Raw genomic sequence first — 13799 nt, forward strand, 5'->3', positions numbered from 1 at the left:
AAACAGCTACCTGTATATTTTCGTGGAAGTGCTGATAGAAGAATAATATTTGAGTGCAGCTGTATTTTCACTGAACTATATATTCAGATGACTATGTATTTCACATGATTATGTATATTCTTCTCAGCTAAAGGGGTTAATACTCACTGAGTCTATTAAATATTAATCAAATGATTAAGAATTGTGATTTTTTTCCCCCACACAAAAGATTCTTATTTGATGTGACCATTTATTCTTTACAACTCAAATTTGATGTTTAGAAAATTATAATACTCTTTTAAAAAGCTGTATGCACTCTTTTAAAGCTATAAACATCCAGTTTTGCAGTTGTAACAGTATATAGAGGTGTGACAGGGCAAAAAATAATCCCTTAGAGAAGAGATTTTCCGGGGGGATGATGAGTAAGAGCAAGGATTTTTGAAACAGTAAAGAATACTTGCTGTGCATAGCTTTTCCCTGGTATTTTTATTTGACTTATATTCAGCTTCAAATACCTTAAACATTAAATTAATATTAATAAGATACACTTAATTTGGTTTACCAAACTTTTTAAAATATTCTTTACCAGGAGGTTCAGCAACATCAGATGACCATGAATTTGATCCATCAGCTGACATGCTGGTTCATGATTTTGATGATGAACGAACATTAGAAGAGGAAGAAATGATGGAAGGAGAAACAAACTTCAGTTCTGAAATAGAGGATCTTGCAAGGGTAAATAACAAGAAGAGCTAGAGGGTGAAGCTGTTATCACTTTTTGTGGAGACAGGAAACACTTGAAATTTTGGTTCTCTACCTGTGTTTTTGGGGGAAAGTGGTATATATAATTGATACTGAAAAATTCTTTGTCTTCATAGGTGGGATATTTCAAGTTTGAAAGGCATTTTTTTTTTAATAAATAACTTTATTTTGTGGAATAGAATTCAAATAGTTACTTTGGTAAGACATCACAGTTTTTGGGTCAAAAATGGACTATCAAAGGATTGTAAACTTCCTCTTACGTACATTCTGTCCTCTCCTAATTACTGCACCTTTTATTTACTCCCCTTCAGAGCCAAAATTTCTTAAAAGAGTTGCTGTCATCTTCCTCATTTCCTCATTTCCTATTTCCTCATTTCTCATTTACTGAAGTAAAGTGCTCTAGATTGTCTCTGCCCCTTCCTCTCAAGATGACCAGTGATTTTATTGTTAAACCCATCGGTCACGGTACTCTCGGCGGTATTCCATGGTTTACCACTCCCTTCTTTTATTTGAATTCCGGAGTACCCCACTGTCCAGTTTTCCCTGTTTGTTCCTATTCACTATCCTTTGCACACTTATCTTCGTTTACCCAACGTTTAAATTTGTAATTTCTCAGTTCTCAGCCCTGGACTTGCTTTTCTTCTGTCTCTAGGTCAGTGCTCCTCAAAATGTAGTATGCGGGTCAGCTGCTTTAGAATCACTCATGGACTTACTAAGAAATGTGGATTCCTATGCCTCTCCCCAGGCATACTGAATCAGAATTTCTGCAGGGTGGGGCTCAAAGCTACATCTTCACTAAGTATGCACACCAAATTTGAAAATTACTAAACTAGGTGATTGGCTGTAATCTATTCCCATGGTGTCTGTATGCTCAGTATTCCTTAGTTTATTTTTCTAGCATTAACCTATTCCCTGTCTCCAGTTTTGTTTACCTAACCACCTGCTTGACATTTCTGCTTGGATATCTCAGTAGACGTCTTAAAATTTTAAATGTCCAAAACAGAACTGTTGATTGATGTTCTCCTTCTTCTACCTGTTCCTTCCCTGTCTTCTCCATCTTGGTAAAAAATGGCACTACTATTTACCTTGTTGCCTAAGTCACAGACCAGGGAGTCATCTTCCTTCAGACCCAATACCTACTCCTAAATAAGCTTATCATTTCTTCCACAAAAATATCTCTTGTCCAGCTCCTGCTCCATTTCTGCTGCCAGGTCACCATCATTTCTAGCCTAGACTGTTGCCGTAGCTTCCTAACTGGTTTCTCGATGTCCTCTTTTACCACTCTTCTCTCCAGGGTTTTTCCACAGCGGCCATGATGATCTTTCCAAAATATACATCAGTTTATGTCAGCCTCCTATTTAAAACCCCTCAATGGCTTCCTGTTGCATCGGAAGAAAATCCAGACTCCTGGACCAGGCCAGCAAGGCCAGCTGCATGGCGTGGCCCTTCTTCCATGTGTTACACTGCCTCGTCAAGCTCTTCTGTAGCCATAGCAGCTGCTTTCGTTCTTGGGTGTGCTCATTTCTGCTTCGGGGCTTTTCAGCTCGTTCCGCTCTCTAGTGCGTGCTGTCTGAGGCTGGCTGCTCATCCTCTTAAGTCTGGGCTTAATGTTGCCTCCTAACAATGGTCTTTCCTGTCCCCTGGTTAGCTTCTTTTAGCCGCCATACCCCATTCAATGCCTTCTTGACACCTAACAAATTGTAATTATATGTTTGTTTAATTTATTGTCTGTATCCTCCTTTAGTTCCCTGAGAGGAGGGACCATGTCTGTTTTATTCACCAGTGTATTTCATCGTACCTAGCAAGAGTGGTCACTCAGAGGTTTTGAATGAATGGATAAATCAATCTGGGATCCTCTAATTAAAATTTATTAAAAATCCAGTCTGCTGTCCTCCGTGATAAAAAGAACATAAGAAAAAAATAGGACATGGTGCCAACTTTTAAGCATTTGGAGTATAAATATGGAAAGATGAATTTATACCTTTATAGTAGTAAAGACTAATCTGTGTTTCAGAATTTTAGCTTGGAACTTTTTAAAGTGTACATTTACGGAGGTGGAAAAGGAGTCCTGTTAATATTTAGTAAGATCTTGTCGGGTGATCCCGTATTAGGTCATTTAGTGATTAAAGCTGGCTTAATCCACAGTGCCTAAGCAATTCAGTATTTTATGGTTTTAAGCTAGAGAACAGAATTGGTCTTAGTGGCAATGATGTAAAGTTGTTATAAAAGCTTTTCAAGAATGGGTTAAAAAAAACATGAAGAACCTGGAGTCAGAACTGTTCTTGAGAAGAGGCTGGAAAGCCATTCAGAAGACAGGGATAATTTGCTTAGATGATTCAGAACCTAGGTGAACAGCAAATGAAACAATTGATTAAAAATCAATCACAGTCACTTCATATGTATGAAATAGAAAGGCAGTTATTTCCAAGTATTTGCTTGTATTTCACAGAAACTTTTATAGCTTTACATATATTTTCTTGTTTCTGAATAACTTATCCATGAGATAAAAGGTAAAGGAGGAGAATCTTCTGTTTTCCATTGTATCACATTCTACATTACCCAAGTAATTGAGTGGGTACTCAAGAGGAGATAATCAAGTATAGGTTATATAATAGGTTATGAGGTGGAATGACTATTGTTTTCTTCTATTTCAGAAAATGGGCTATTACATTTAATTAGTACTGAATTACTAATGGGCTTTGCTAAAATTAGGGGCATGTTATTGTCTTTCTTTTTTCTCCTTTATTCTACCTACTTCCCCAGTGCTTTACAGCCCCCCAAGACTTATTTTCAAATGACCCTTCCTTAGGAAAAAGTAACTAAAATAGATTTATAGAGAATATAGAAAGGAAAAGAAGGACAAGGGAACCAGTCTTCTATCATTGTTTTCAACCAGTCTTATACCTTCTCAGATAGCTTCTGCCTTTTCCCAGAATAATTAAGGCTTAGGTTTAAGTAGCACAGAATCACCAGTGCTTTTATCTGTAACCTGCAGCTAAGCTGGTTCAGAGCCAGTGTGTTGGATTTCCTGTAGTTATAAACTCTTTAGGTATGAACCAAACCAAACTGGTTTTTGTTTTTATTAAAACAGTGAGCAAGAGTTTGTCATATTGATTACTGTACTGATTTGGTTTTTTAGAAGCGAAACATTATAGTTATGTCAGGAATTGGTAGGGTGGTTTTTACCTGGCACTTTGGTTGCGTGTAATGGACTTTTGATGTAGGTGTGGCAGAATTCTAACAGTTGATTCATTCAAGAGTTATAACTGCATAGCTTGTGGTTTTAAGTTCATTCAGTTTGAATTCTAAAATTTTAACTAGCTTTTCGTGGAAGAAGCTTTGATGTGTATTGTTATATTTGCATGCATGAATCTTATCAATTAAAAGATATTTTAGTTATGTAAATTTAGCTTTAAATGTTTTAATAGAGTTAGATATACAGGTTAGACTTTGTTGTGGTGATCTTAGAAGGAGTGTCAGAATCATTCCCATAGTAAATAGACTTTTGTTTGCTAGGAATAACAATATGCAGATGTAACTCTGTTTTTCGATTGCACTCTTCAAACTCAGTCTTGCTTTGAAGGGAAGAATTGTAGTCTATTTAGGAGAGGAAGGATTGGGATCACATTATAACAATATTAATAGTTAATATTCAGTTTAAAATGCTGGATGCATTCCATCCAGTGAATCTCCAGAGCTAGAGAATAAAGATTAAAATATGAGAGATTGAGTATTTTTTGAAGTGTGCATGCAACATGAATTATATAGATAAAAGAAGAAACCCCAGCACGAGGATTATAAAGAAGAGTTCACTGGGCCGGCCCCGTGGCTTAGTGGTTAAGTGCGAGCACTCTGCTACTGGCTGCCCGGGTTCGGATCCCGGGCACGCACCGACACACCGCTTGTCCGGCCACGCTGAGGCCGCTTCCCACATACAGCAACTAGAAGGATGTGCCGCTATGACATACAACTATCTACTGGGGCTTTGGGGAAAAAAAAGGAGGAGGATTGGCAATAGATGTTAGCTCAGAGCCAGTCTTCCTCAGCAAAAAGAGGAGGATTAGCATGGTAGCTCAGGGCTGGTCTTCCTCACAAAAAAAAAAAAAAGAGTTCACTGCCACCATTTCTTCCTGGTGTATTTTATAGTCAAGCTCCAACCCCAAGAGATTGGTTACCTTAGGAACTCTCTCTAGTCCAATCTGGATATGGTCCCTTAGGCCTTCCTGGCTGGAAATTAACCTCTTTCCTCCTTCCTCCCCTTTTGATAAGCATTTACTGGTAAGTCAGTTTGGGTACAACAGATATAAGAAGAGTACTATGTCCATCGACCAAATGGCCCTTGAACCAACATCTGCTGCCATGAGCAGTCACTTCTAAATGACTAACCTCCTGATGTGAGGGAGGGAGAGCTACCTCCTCTGCAGCCAAGAGATGGACACCACTCCAACCTTATAAAACTATTGTTGGTACTTGGTAACTTTATCCTATTGTTTTTAAGTTAAAGGACAGATTTAATTTCAGCATGTTTGTCTTTTAAAAAGTCTATTCTTTCCCCCCTCCAGCTAGCATCCCTTTCTTATTCAGACGTGATTGCCCCTCTTTTTGTTATAGTGCTTAGACAACTTATTTCTTAAAGCACATGCAGGTATAGTCCACATGCCTGTATTTTTATTCATTTTGTACTGTGTCCGTTTTCCTCATTTCTTATAGTTTGTCAACCCGGCACGTTTTATTTCATACTCCGTCAGGGTGATGTACACTGAACCCAGGGTCAGGTTTCAAGGAAGAGAGTATACATGCACGTGTATGTGAGGGCACTGTAAAGCAGTGAGTCATATGGCCTGGTTGAGAACTCAGCTGCACTGCTAATTCAGTGTGTGACTTTGGAAAAGTTACTTAATGTCATTAAGCTTCAGTGCTATTACAAGGATGATGTCTGTAAAACATTTAGCACATTGTCTGGCACATGGTAACCACTCAATAAATCTTAGTAGTTATTTCATTAATAGAATTCCCCAAGACATCTGTTTCAAAACTGTGAAAATCTGTTGTATTTGACCTATAATTTTCTTTCACTCTGCTCCCCCCATTTCTGTACTCTTAACACTCGTATCAATGGGAATAAAATATTGTGCCACTTTACTGTGATGTTTCACTTTAAGTTGAGGAAAGCCCCTTAGTACCTGGTAGAACACAGACTTTGACATTGTTAGCTAATGAGAGATTCTCTGGAACAGGTGACTGACTTGACAGGCCCTCGTATAATAATGTCCTGCCAGCCTCGGTTTATTCATCTTTAGTCTTATTTAAGACTAAAACTTTTAGTCTTATTTTCAGAGGGAGATAACATTTGCTTTACAGGATATCATTACTGTTTATATCAGAATATTTGGGGGCAAATAAAGAAATCTGTCTTGAACTAGCTTAGGCAAAAAAGAATTTAGTGCAGGGCCTATGTGATTTCATTAAGGGCAGGGGGATGTCTCAAGTGTCACCAGAACATATTTTCTGTTTCTGCTTTTCTGCATGGTGCCGTCCTTTTACAGACCAACTTTCTTCATATGCAGTCAGTTCCCAGGTCTCCTAGATTCGCTGCTTGAGATAGTCTGTGTTTCTTTAGCTGCTATTGGTAAAAATTTGGAAATAAACTGTGGCCAAGCTTGGGTCATGTGCCCATGCCAAACCTATGGCCAGGGAATGCAGTGATTCCAATTGGATCAGATGCTGTTTGGTCCAGAAGGTGAGCTTTCAATCAAAATATATGCTTGGAATAGAGGAAGGAACATTTCCTGGAAGAATAAGAGTATAGAAGTAGAAAGAAAGGCTTGGGGGGCAGACAGCAATAAATGATCCTTACATGATACCTGATAGCAGAATTACTTAAAGATTTTTTTAGCACATAGTAGGGACACAATAAATGCTACTTGAATTTGAAACTGAGGATTCCTCAGCAAAATTGATTTTGGTTTTTATCGTAGTTGTAGCCCAGTGCTTGCTGCAAGATCTTCACTTTATACCTTAGATCAAGTAAGATAATTTCATAATACTGTCAAACTCTGACTGTTGAATTCCTCAGTGGGTTACAATTGTTGCTTACTTACTTGATATTGATGACAGAGGTTAAGTTAAATGTTAATACCTAAACAAAAGCGTAATACCAGTATGTACTCTTTGTTTTTAATATTAAGCAAGCATTTTCTTGATGGAATAGGCAAGGATATTTTGCTTACACGTGATAGAACCCACCTAAAACTAACTGACTGAAAGTGAACTTTTTAAAAGTTTATTAGAACTTTATTGTTTTTATTATTTTTAAGAACTTTTTTAGAAGTCCTATGAATGTGTATCTGGGTCCAAGGAATGTCTGGAACCAGAGATTCGGTGTCACCAGGACCTCTTGATCACTTAACTCTTGGTTAAATCCTGTTGATTCTTCCACAGGATCTCTTGAGGTTTTTCTTTACCACAACCACTAGTTGAGTTTAGGTTGCGGTTATACTACACGTGAGTGATCGCAGTGGATTCCACCCTAGCTCAGTCTCCCTGGCAAACTAAATCTCTCCCTGCTCAAGTCCATCTTGAACACTTTGTTGTGTGTATAGTTTTCCCTAAGCCCTTGCATAGGGACAATCACTGCTCAATGTCTACTCTCAAATTGACTCAGAAGTAGAGTATAACATATCCCTTTAGAAACTAAGTAAAACTAGAAAAAAATAGTGAAAATACCAGTTCTGACTTTCTTGTTTTAGTTACGACAGATACCGTTGCTCTCATCAAGGTAACCTACTTATTCATTTTTGTTCCTATACTTCTGTAGTTGTTGCTTCCTCTGAGTTGAGGGACTTTTCTCTGTCTGCCAGTTTTATTACTGTTTCTTCAAATTCAAGCAGTTCTCCTCCGAATACACCGATCAACCACTCTTGACTCTCCTCTTTTCTCTGCTTAATCAATATTGGAGGTGTCGCTAAATTTTTCTTTGAGAAGTGAACTTTTATAAAGTGAGTCATAGTTCTCAAATGCGTATCCAGGAGGAAAAAATCTTGACCTAACCATGGATGTCAGACATTCCATATTCCTGATAGTGGTAAAAAAAAAAAAAATTATTCTCCATGCAGTTAGTATGTCACCTATGCTTTTGACACATAACTGAGCTATGTTTGACACATAACTGTCATATGTTAGTGATGAGCTTTAGTAAAGATAGTGATCAAGCTCTATTACGTCCCAATAGAAAGGCTGATTTTCGGGTATCTTATCCTGGAACCGTGAGATAAGTGGTTCTTAAGGTGGTCTCGTATCAGCAGCATCAGTATCACCTGGCACTTAGAAAAGTGGAAACACTCAGGCCCCACCTCAGCCCTACTAGATCAGAAACTTTGGGGTGGGGCTCAGCAGTTTCAATAAGCCCTCATGTGATTCTGTTGCCCTTGAATAAGACTGACGACAGGTAGAGAGTCGGAGGACATTTATTTGATTATCCCCTTTTGTGTAATCTCTCAAAATACCAGTTAACTCAGTTGTAAAAATTAGGGGTAATAGTAACATATATTAGTGTAGTTTTAAAGATGAAATAAATACCATCATGCACTGCATAATAACGTTTTGGTCAACGAAGGACCACATGTATGACCGTGGTCTCATAAGATTAGTACCGTATAGCCTAGTAGTAGGCTGTACCATCTAGGTTTGTGTAAGTACTGTAGGGGAGAAAGAAATTTTCCTCTACCATTCTAGGTTCTTGTGGGTGGTCTAAGAATTAAATTGACATGAGACAGATTAACAGGAGAAAAACAAAAGTTTAGTAATATGTATACATGGAAGAAACCCAGGAAAACTGAGCAACTCACCAAAATGGCTGAAGCCCTCAGCTTAAATACCATCCTCAGCTAAAGACAGATGTTGGGGATGGGGAGAGTAAGGGACTTCAAAGGTGATTGGCAAAAGGATGGCAATTCACAGGTAGGTGAAAAGGAGCACACATTTGGGAAACAAGTGTTTGGCCACACAGAATCGGAACACTGAGAGGAGCCCAACAAACAGGCTTTTCTAGGTTCCTCCCCGTCTGCCACTTAGTTCATGTTATGCTAAGGTGATGGCTCAGCTTCCTGAGACAGGTCTTTTTATCTGAATTCTTTTAGTCAATTAAGAGAGAGGTAACAAGAAGAACTTGGAGTCTTGTTTATTAAAAATAAGCATCCTAAAGTAATCCTCATATTAAAAGAGACACATTTTGGGGTGGCACATTTTGTTCCCCTTCAGTACACTCTGATGTTTGCATGACAAAATTGCCTAACAGTATGTTTCTCAGAATGTATCCCCGTTGTCTAGCGACACATGACTTTGTGAAACAAGCTGTTTATGAATTCTTAAGGTCCATGAAAATATTAGTTGCAAACTGATGCTAACGTGTTTTTCCTGGTTTGTCCTTTATTCATACTAAATATTTCAGTGGCTCCTTTTCATGGTAGTTATTTCAGTTGTTAAACCTGCTTTTAATTTGTGGTGCAGAATGAGTTCATAAAAAATATGAGCTGGAATTAGGAGGTCTGGGTATTACTGTACAGGTTCTGTCAGTGCATGATGTTTCTCTCTGCTTGATTTTATTTACCAAATAAAGGCAGCAAATACTCCCGTCTGGTACTTTTAAAGATGTAATGGGATTGTGTAATACTCTCACTCTGCTTGTGTTAAGAAAAGGGATAGAATAAGAAAGTGGAATCAAAGCACTTATCACAAATACCTAGCACATCGGAGATACTTTATGTCAGCTGTTTGTTGTTATTCTGTATACAACCAACCCTTTTTGTGTCTTCCCCTCTGCTGCTTTCCTGATTGTGGAGTTCTGCTTTAGTTCTCGCGGCACTAAAGCCTGGTAGACGTACCCCTCTCAGTTTGTGGCTGCTGCAGGTCGTTAGGGCTCTCAGAAGGGGCTCCTCGTTCAGAGACAGATTCACAAACTGATTTATAACTAGAGTATCCATTTAGAGTGTGACATAGAAGTGTTAAACAGCATTTCCTTCCTGTAAGAAAATTTTTCAAATTATGAGCGTGAGTTGTTTCTTGCACAGGAATTCTGAGTGGGGGTAGTTAATTGTATGATCTAAGTGGTTAGTGTCGTCATGTTGTACTGTATTTAACGCATGGGCTAGACTTATTTCTGTCCCTGAATGAGGCTCCAAGACTGCTGGGGAAACACAAAACATGTCTTGTTTCATGGTTACCCTTTTTCCAGGTTCTAAACTGATTCTCTCTGTTAAGTTTTTCTTCAGTGTGTGCATGTGTGTATAATATGTTCAGGTCATTTGGGTTAAGTTTTCTTTTTATAATTGGAATTTTGTCATGTTTTCCTGATACTTTATATCACTTGATTACTGATTAGAGTGATACCTTCTGCAGAAAGCTGATTTCATTTCTCTGCATCTGGATATTTCTTCATTTCACCCTCAGAGGGTGTGTTTTCTGTGGGTTGGGAGGGTCCCTGGCTGAGGCAGAATGGTGCACTAGGAGTGTGGGCTTTTGGAATTAGTCTTGAAATCTGCTCCACTACTTGTAACTTGTGTGATTTTTGGAGAAATTGTTTAATTTGTCAGCCTCAGTTTCCTCATCTATGAAATGGAGATAATATAACGGTTTTGTAAGACAGTAGGGATTGCATGAGATGATTTTATATGTAATTTTAGATAACCCTAGAAAAGAGCTAGTGAAATCCAGTATCATTCCGGTATATCAGTGCTATTTGCTTTTAATGTGTTTGGGCTGGCATGTGAATTTCATCTCCATTTCTGGGTTTCTTAATTTAGTTTACAGTCTATTTTCTAATTATTCTATTTCTCCACTCCTGAATTATGTATGGTACTCTTATTAAGTGTGAACATCCATACATAGTGTTATCTGACTGTCGGTATACATTTACTGAATTGATTGCACAAAAGAATAATGAAAAAAGAAAAGTGACCAATGTCATTTTTTATTATATTTAAAGATTTTGTTGTTAGCCGTTAGAATTGGTCAGTCTCTTATAGAAATTCTTAAAAGACTGGGATTTTTCTAAGTTTCAGAATTATTTTAGTTTCACTTTTTATGCTTTGAGAATTCTTGATACAGTTCTAAGAGTATTGTGTATGGAATGAATACTCTAGATTTGTGAATTATAGGAGTATGAAATATCACTTACTCTGAAATTAACTTTTTATTTTGGTCTGTTTAGGAAGGTGACATGCCAATTCATGAACTTCTCAGCCTTTATGGTTATGATAGTACTATTCGACTGCCTGAAGAAGATGAGGAGGAGGAGGAAGAGGAAGAAGAAGGTGAAGATGATGAAGATGCCGATAATGATGATAACAGTGGCTGTAGTGGGGAAAATAAAGTAAGGTTATACACATATATTTTTAAGATCATAATCTTTATTCTTATTGAAGTTATAATTTATTAATATATTCATTTTGACTTTTTTTTTTGTAATCTATCTTTACTCTTTCTGATTTTAAAAGTAATACATTTAAATGTTAAAAATGAAGATACAGAAATATGTAATGAAAATTGGAAGTCCCCTGTAATTCACTCCTGAGAGGAGTGGTAACAGTTTTCTCTGTGTCATTCCAGATTTCTTTTCAATGCCTATTGTAAATAAATTTGTAGCAACTTTTTAAAAATGCTATTGTTTTTAAGTAATAAAGGCTAATTGGCAATTCTGTATTCATTTTTCATATTTTTTTTTTTTGAAGTCATTTTAGTTTTACAGAACAGGTTCAGAGATGGTACAGAGAGACTTCCTGAATGCTCTTCACCAAACTTCCCCTAATGTTATCTTATGTAACCATGGTGTATTTATCAAAACTAAGAAATAAACACTGGTACCATGCTATTAATTAACTACAGACAATTCAGATTTTACCAATTTTTCCATTAATGTCCTTTTTCCTGTTCCAGGATCCAACCCAGGAGACCGTGCTGCATTTAGTATATTTATTTTAGTCTTCTAGTTGTATTTGAAATACTGTGACCTTGCGTCTGCAACAATTTTCTTTACATCTTAAAGAAGTTTAATTTATTATTCCACAGGAAGAGAATACAAAAGATTCATCAGGTCAAGAGGATGAAACTCAGTCTTCTAATGATGATCCATCACAATCTGTTGCTTCTCAAGATGCCCAGGAAATAATCCGTCCACGTCGATGTAAATATTTTGATACAAGTAAGTGTTATTATTTGCTATAGGTTGGATATAATTTTCACTGTTTAATATATAGTCATGCGTCCCTTAATGATGGAGATACGTTCTGAGAAGTGCGTCGTTAGGTGATTTTGTCATGCAAACATCATAGAGAGTACTTACACACTTAGATGGTACAGCCTACTACACATGTAGACCATATAGTGGTAATCTTATGGGACCACTATTGTATGTCTGGTTCATTGTTGACTGAAACGTTGTTATGCGGTGCATGGGTGCATGACTCCATGACCTAAAATTCTGTTTTTTTTTTTTTTTTTTCCACTGCTCTGTTTGAATTCATTTACTGTGAAATCGCACTCAACAGCAGTGGGATTTTGTTCTGTGTTATTAGGTTAGCAATGCTAGGGCCCTGTTGTTGGTGAATATACTACAGTAATTGTGTCAGTACACTACTTGATTTTGAGCATGTTCCTTTTTTTCCCCCTACCCTTCTTTAAATTTGGTTTGTTTCATGGCCATCTTTTTTTATTTCTCCTAGTCTTTTCCTCAGTTTTCCTACATTCTTTGCCTCTTAGCCTTTTTTGGATACATTCATAAGCATAGCTTTCTCTAATCAGTGGCTCCCAGGTCTAAAGAATTGGTTGACTCTTGAAGTGGGAATACTTATACTAGAAAGAACTCTCCTAATTTTTGCACAGTTGTGATCTGGTCAGAGATGACCAGTACTTGAGACAATGTTGAATGTATGTGTCTTGAATATTTGCCTGTTTCATCTGCTTCATAGGATTTCATTCTAAGCAGGAATTATTACTCTAGAAGACAGCTCCTTGATAAGAAAAAGTCAACCATTAGTGTTACTAGGTTAAATCTGTGTTCTGAATTTCTGTACTTTAAAAGGAAGAAAAACACTTGAACAATAACCTCTCATGAAATGTAGAAATGTAAGAACTGATTAAACATGCTTACTGCTTTGTATGAATGATTTCTGTTACACAATTAGAAGTGAATGTTGTGCTGCTAAACATAATTTTATTGTGAATTTTGATCAAAGAAATGATCCAATTGAGAAGCGCATCAATGCAAGGAGAGATTAGTTACTGAAATAATTGTGTTTATTTTAAGGTTGGGGAAAATGTGGTATTTTTCCCCTTAGTTAAACGAAGAGCAGATCCATTGCTAAAGTATGTTTAAAAGTGGGATGCTAAGTGACTGCCTCTCAAAACACTATTTATTCCATACTTCTGATTTGGTATTTCAGTTGTGATGTATGCGTGGAAGCTATACATATACTGCCTATCTTAGCTTTTCCATAGGAAGAACTAATTTCTGTATGTAATGTTAACCTTTTTTTGAACTTTGTGTGCCATTTTAGAGTTGAGAAGATGCTGACAATGTAATACTTTTCAGATTTCCCACCCCTTTCTGTAAATACATTCTTACTCCAAAATGTAAACAAACAGCAACTTGCCTACTTTGAATAAAATGGAGGTTGGGGAGAATGGAGGTCTTCATACATACACTACCTACACGCACTCCCCCTGAAGTGATGCTACAGAGTTCTCAGTGTTTCAAGGAGCACTGTTTGGAAACCACTGTTTTGTCCAAATTCTGATTTTATAAGGGAAGAAGTTGAGATCATATAATTTATTCTGTAATCAGGCTGTTGGTAGCAGAATTAGGTTTCGAGACAGATTATCTTGACTCTAAATCAATTTTTTTCCCTGAAATTTTTGTAGGAAATCATTTTATGAGAATACAGTTAGCTAAGATTAGGATTGTCCTGGAAGTTTTATGGAGGGTTTTTTTTTTTTTTTTTAACTGATAGGATATTATTTGATTAGAAGTACCTTGGCCTAACTCTGTACATAGCTTTGGGCAT

At 37.1% G+C, this 13799-nt stretch overlaps 1 protein-coding gene across 6 annotated transcripts in view; it reads left to right on the forward strand.

Annotated features, from left to right (window-relative positions):
• MIER1 (MIER1 transcriptional regulator) overlaps positions 1-13799 on the forward strand; it is a 57040-nt gene that overhangs the window by 18728 nt on the left and 24513 nt on the right. For all 6 annotated transcript variants that reach the window (XM_058538249.1, XM_058538254.1, XM_058538250.1 and 3 more), the window contains 3 exons: positions 569-714; positions 10949-11110; positions 11806-11938. In XM_058538249.1, the coding sequence (XP_058394232.1) occupies positions 569-714; positions 10949-11110; positions 11806-11938 (441 nt within the window). The remainder of the gene's footprint in view (positions 1-568; positions 715-10948; positions 11111-11805; positions 11939-13799) is intronic.

The sequence above is a fragment of the Diceros bicornis genome, chromosome 4, assembly GCF_020826845.1.
Source record: "Diceros bicornis minor isolate mBicDic1 chromosome 4, mDicBic1.mat.cur, whole genome shotgun sequence".
NCBI classification, from domain to species: domain Eukaryota; kingdom Metazoa; phylum Chordata; class Mammalia; order Perissodactyla; family Rhinocerotidae; genus Diceros; species Diceros bicornis.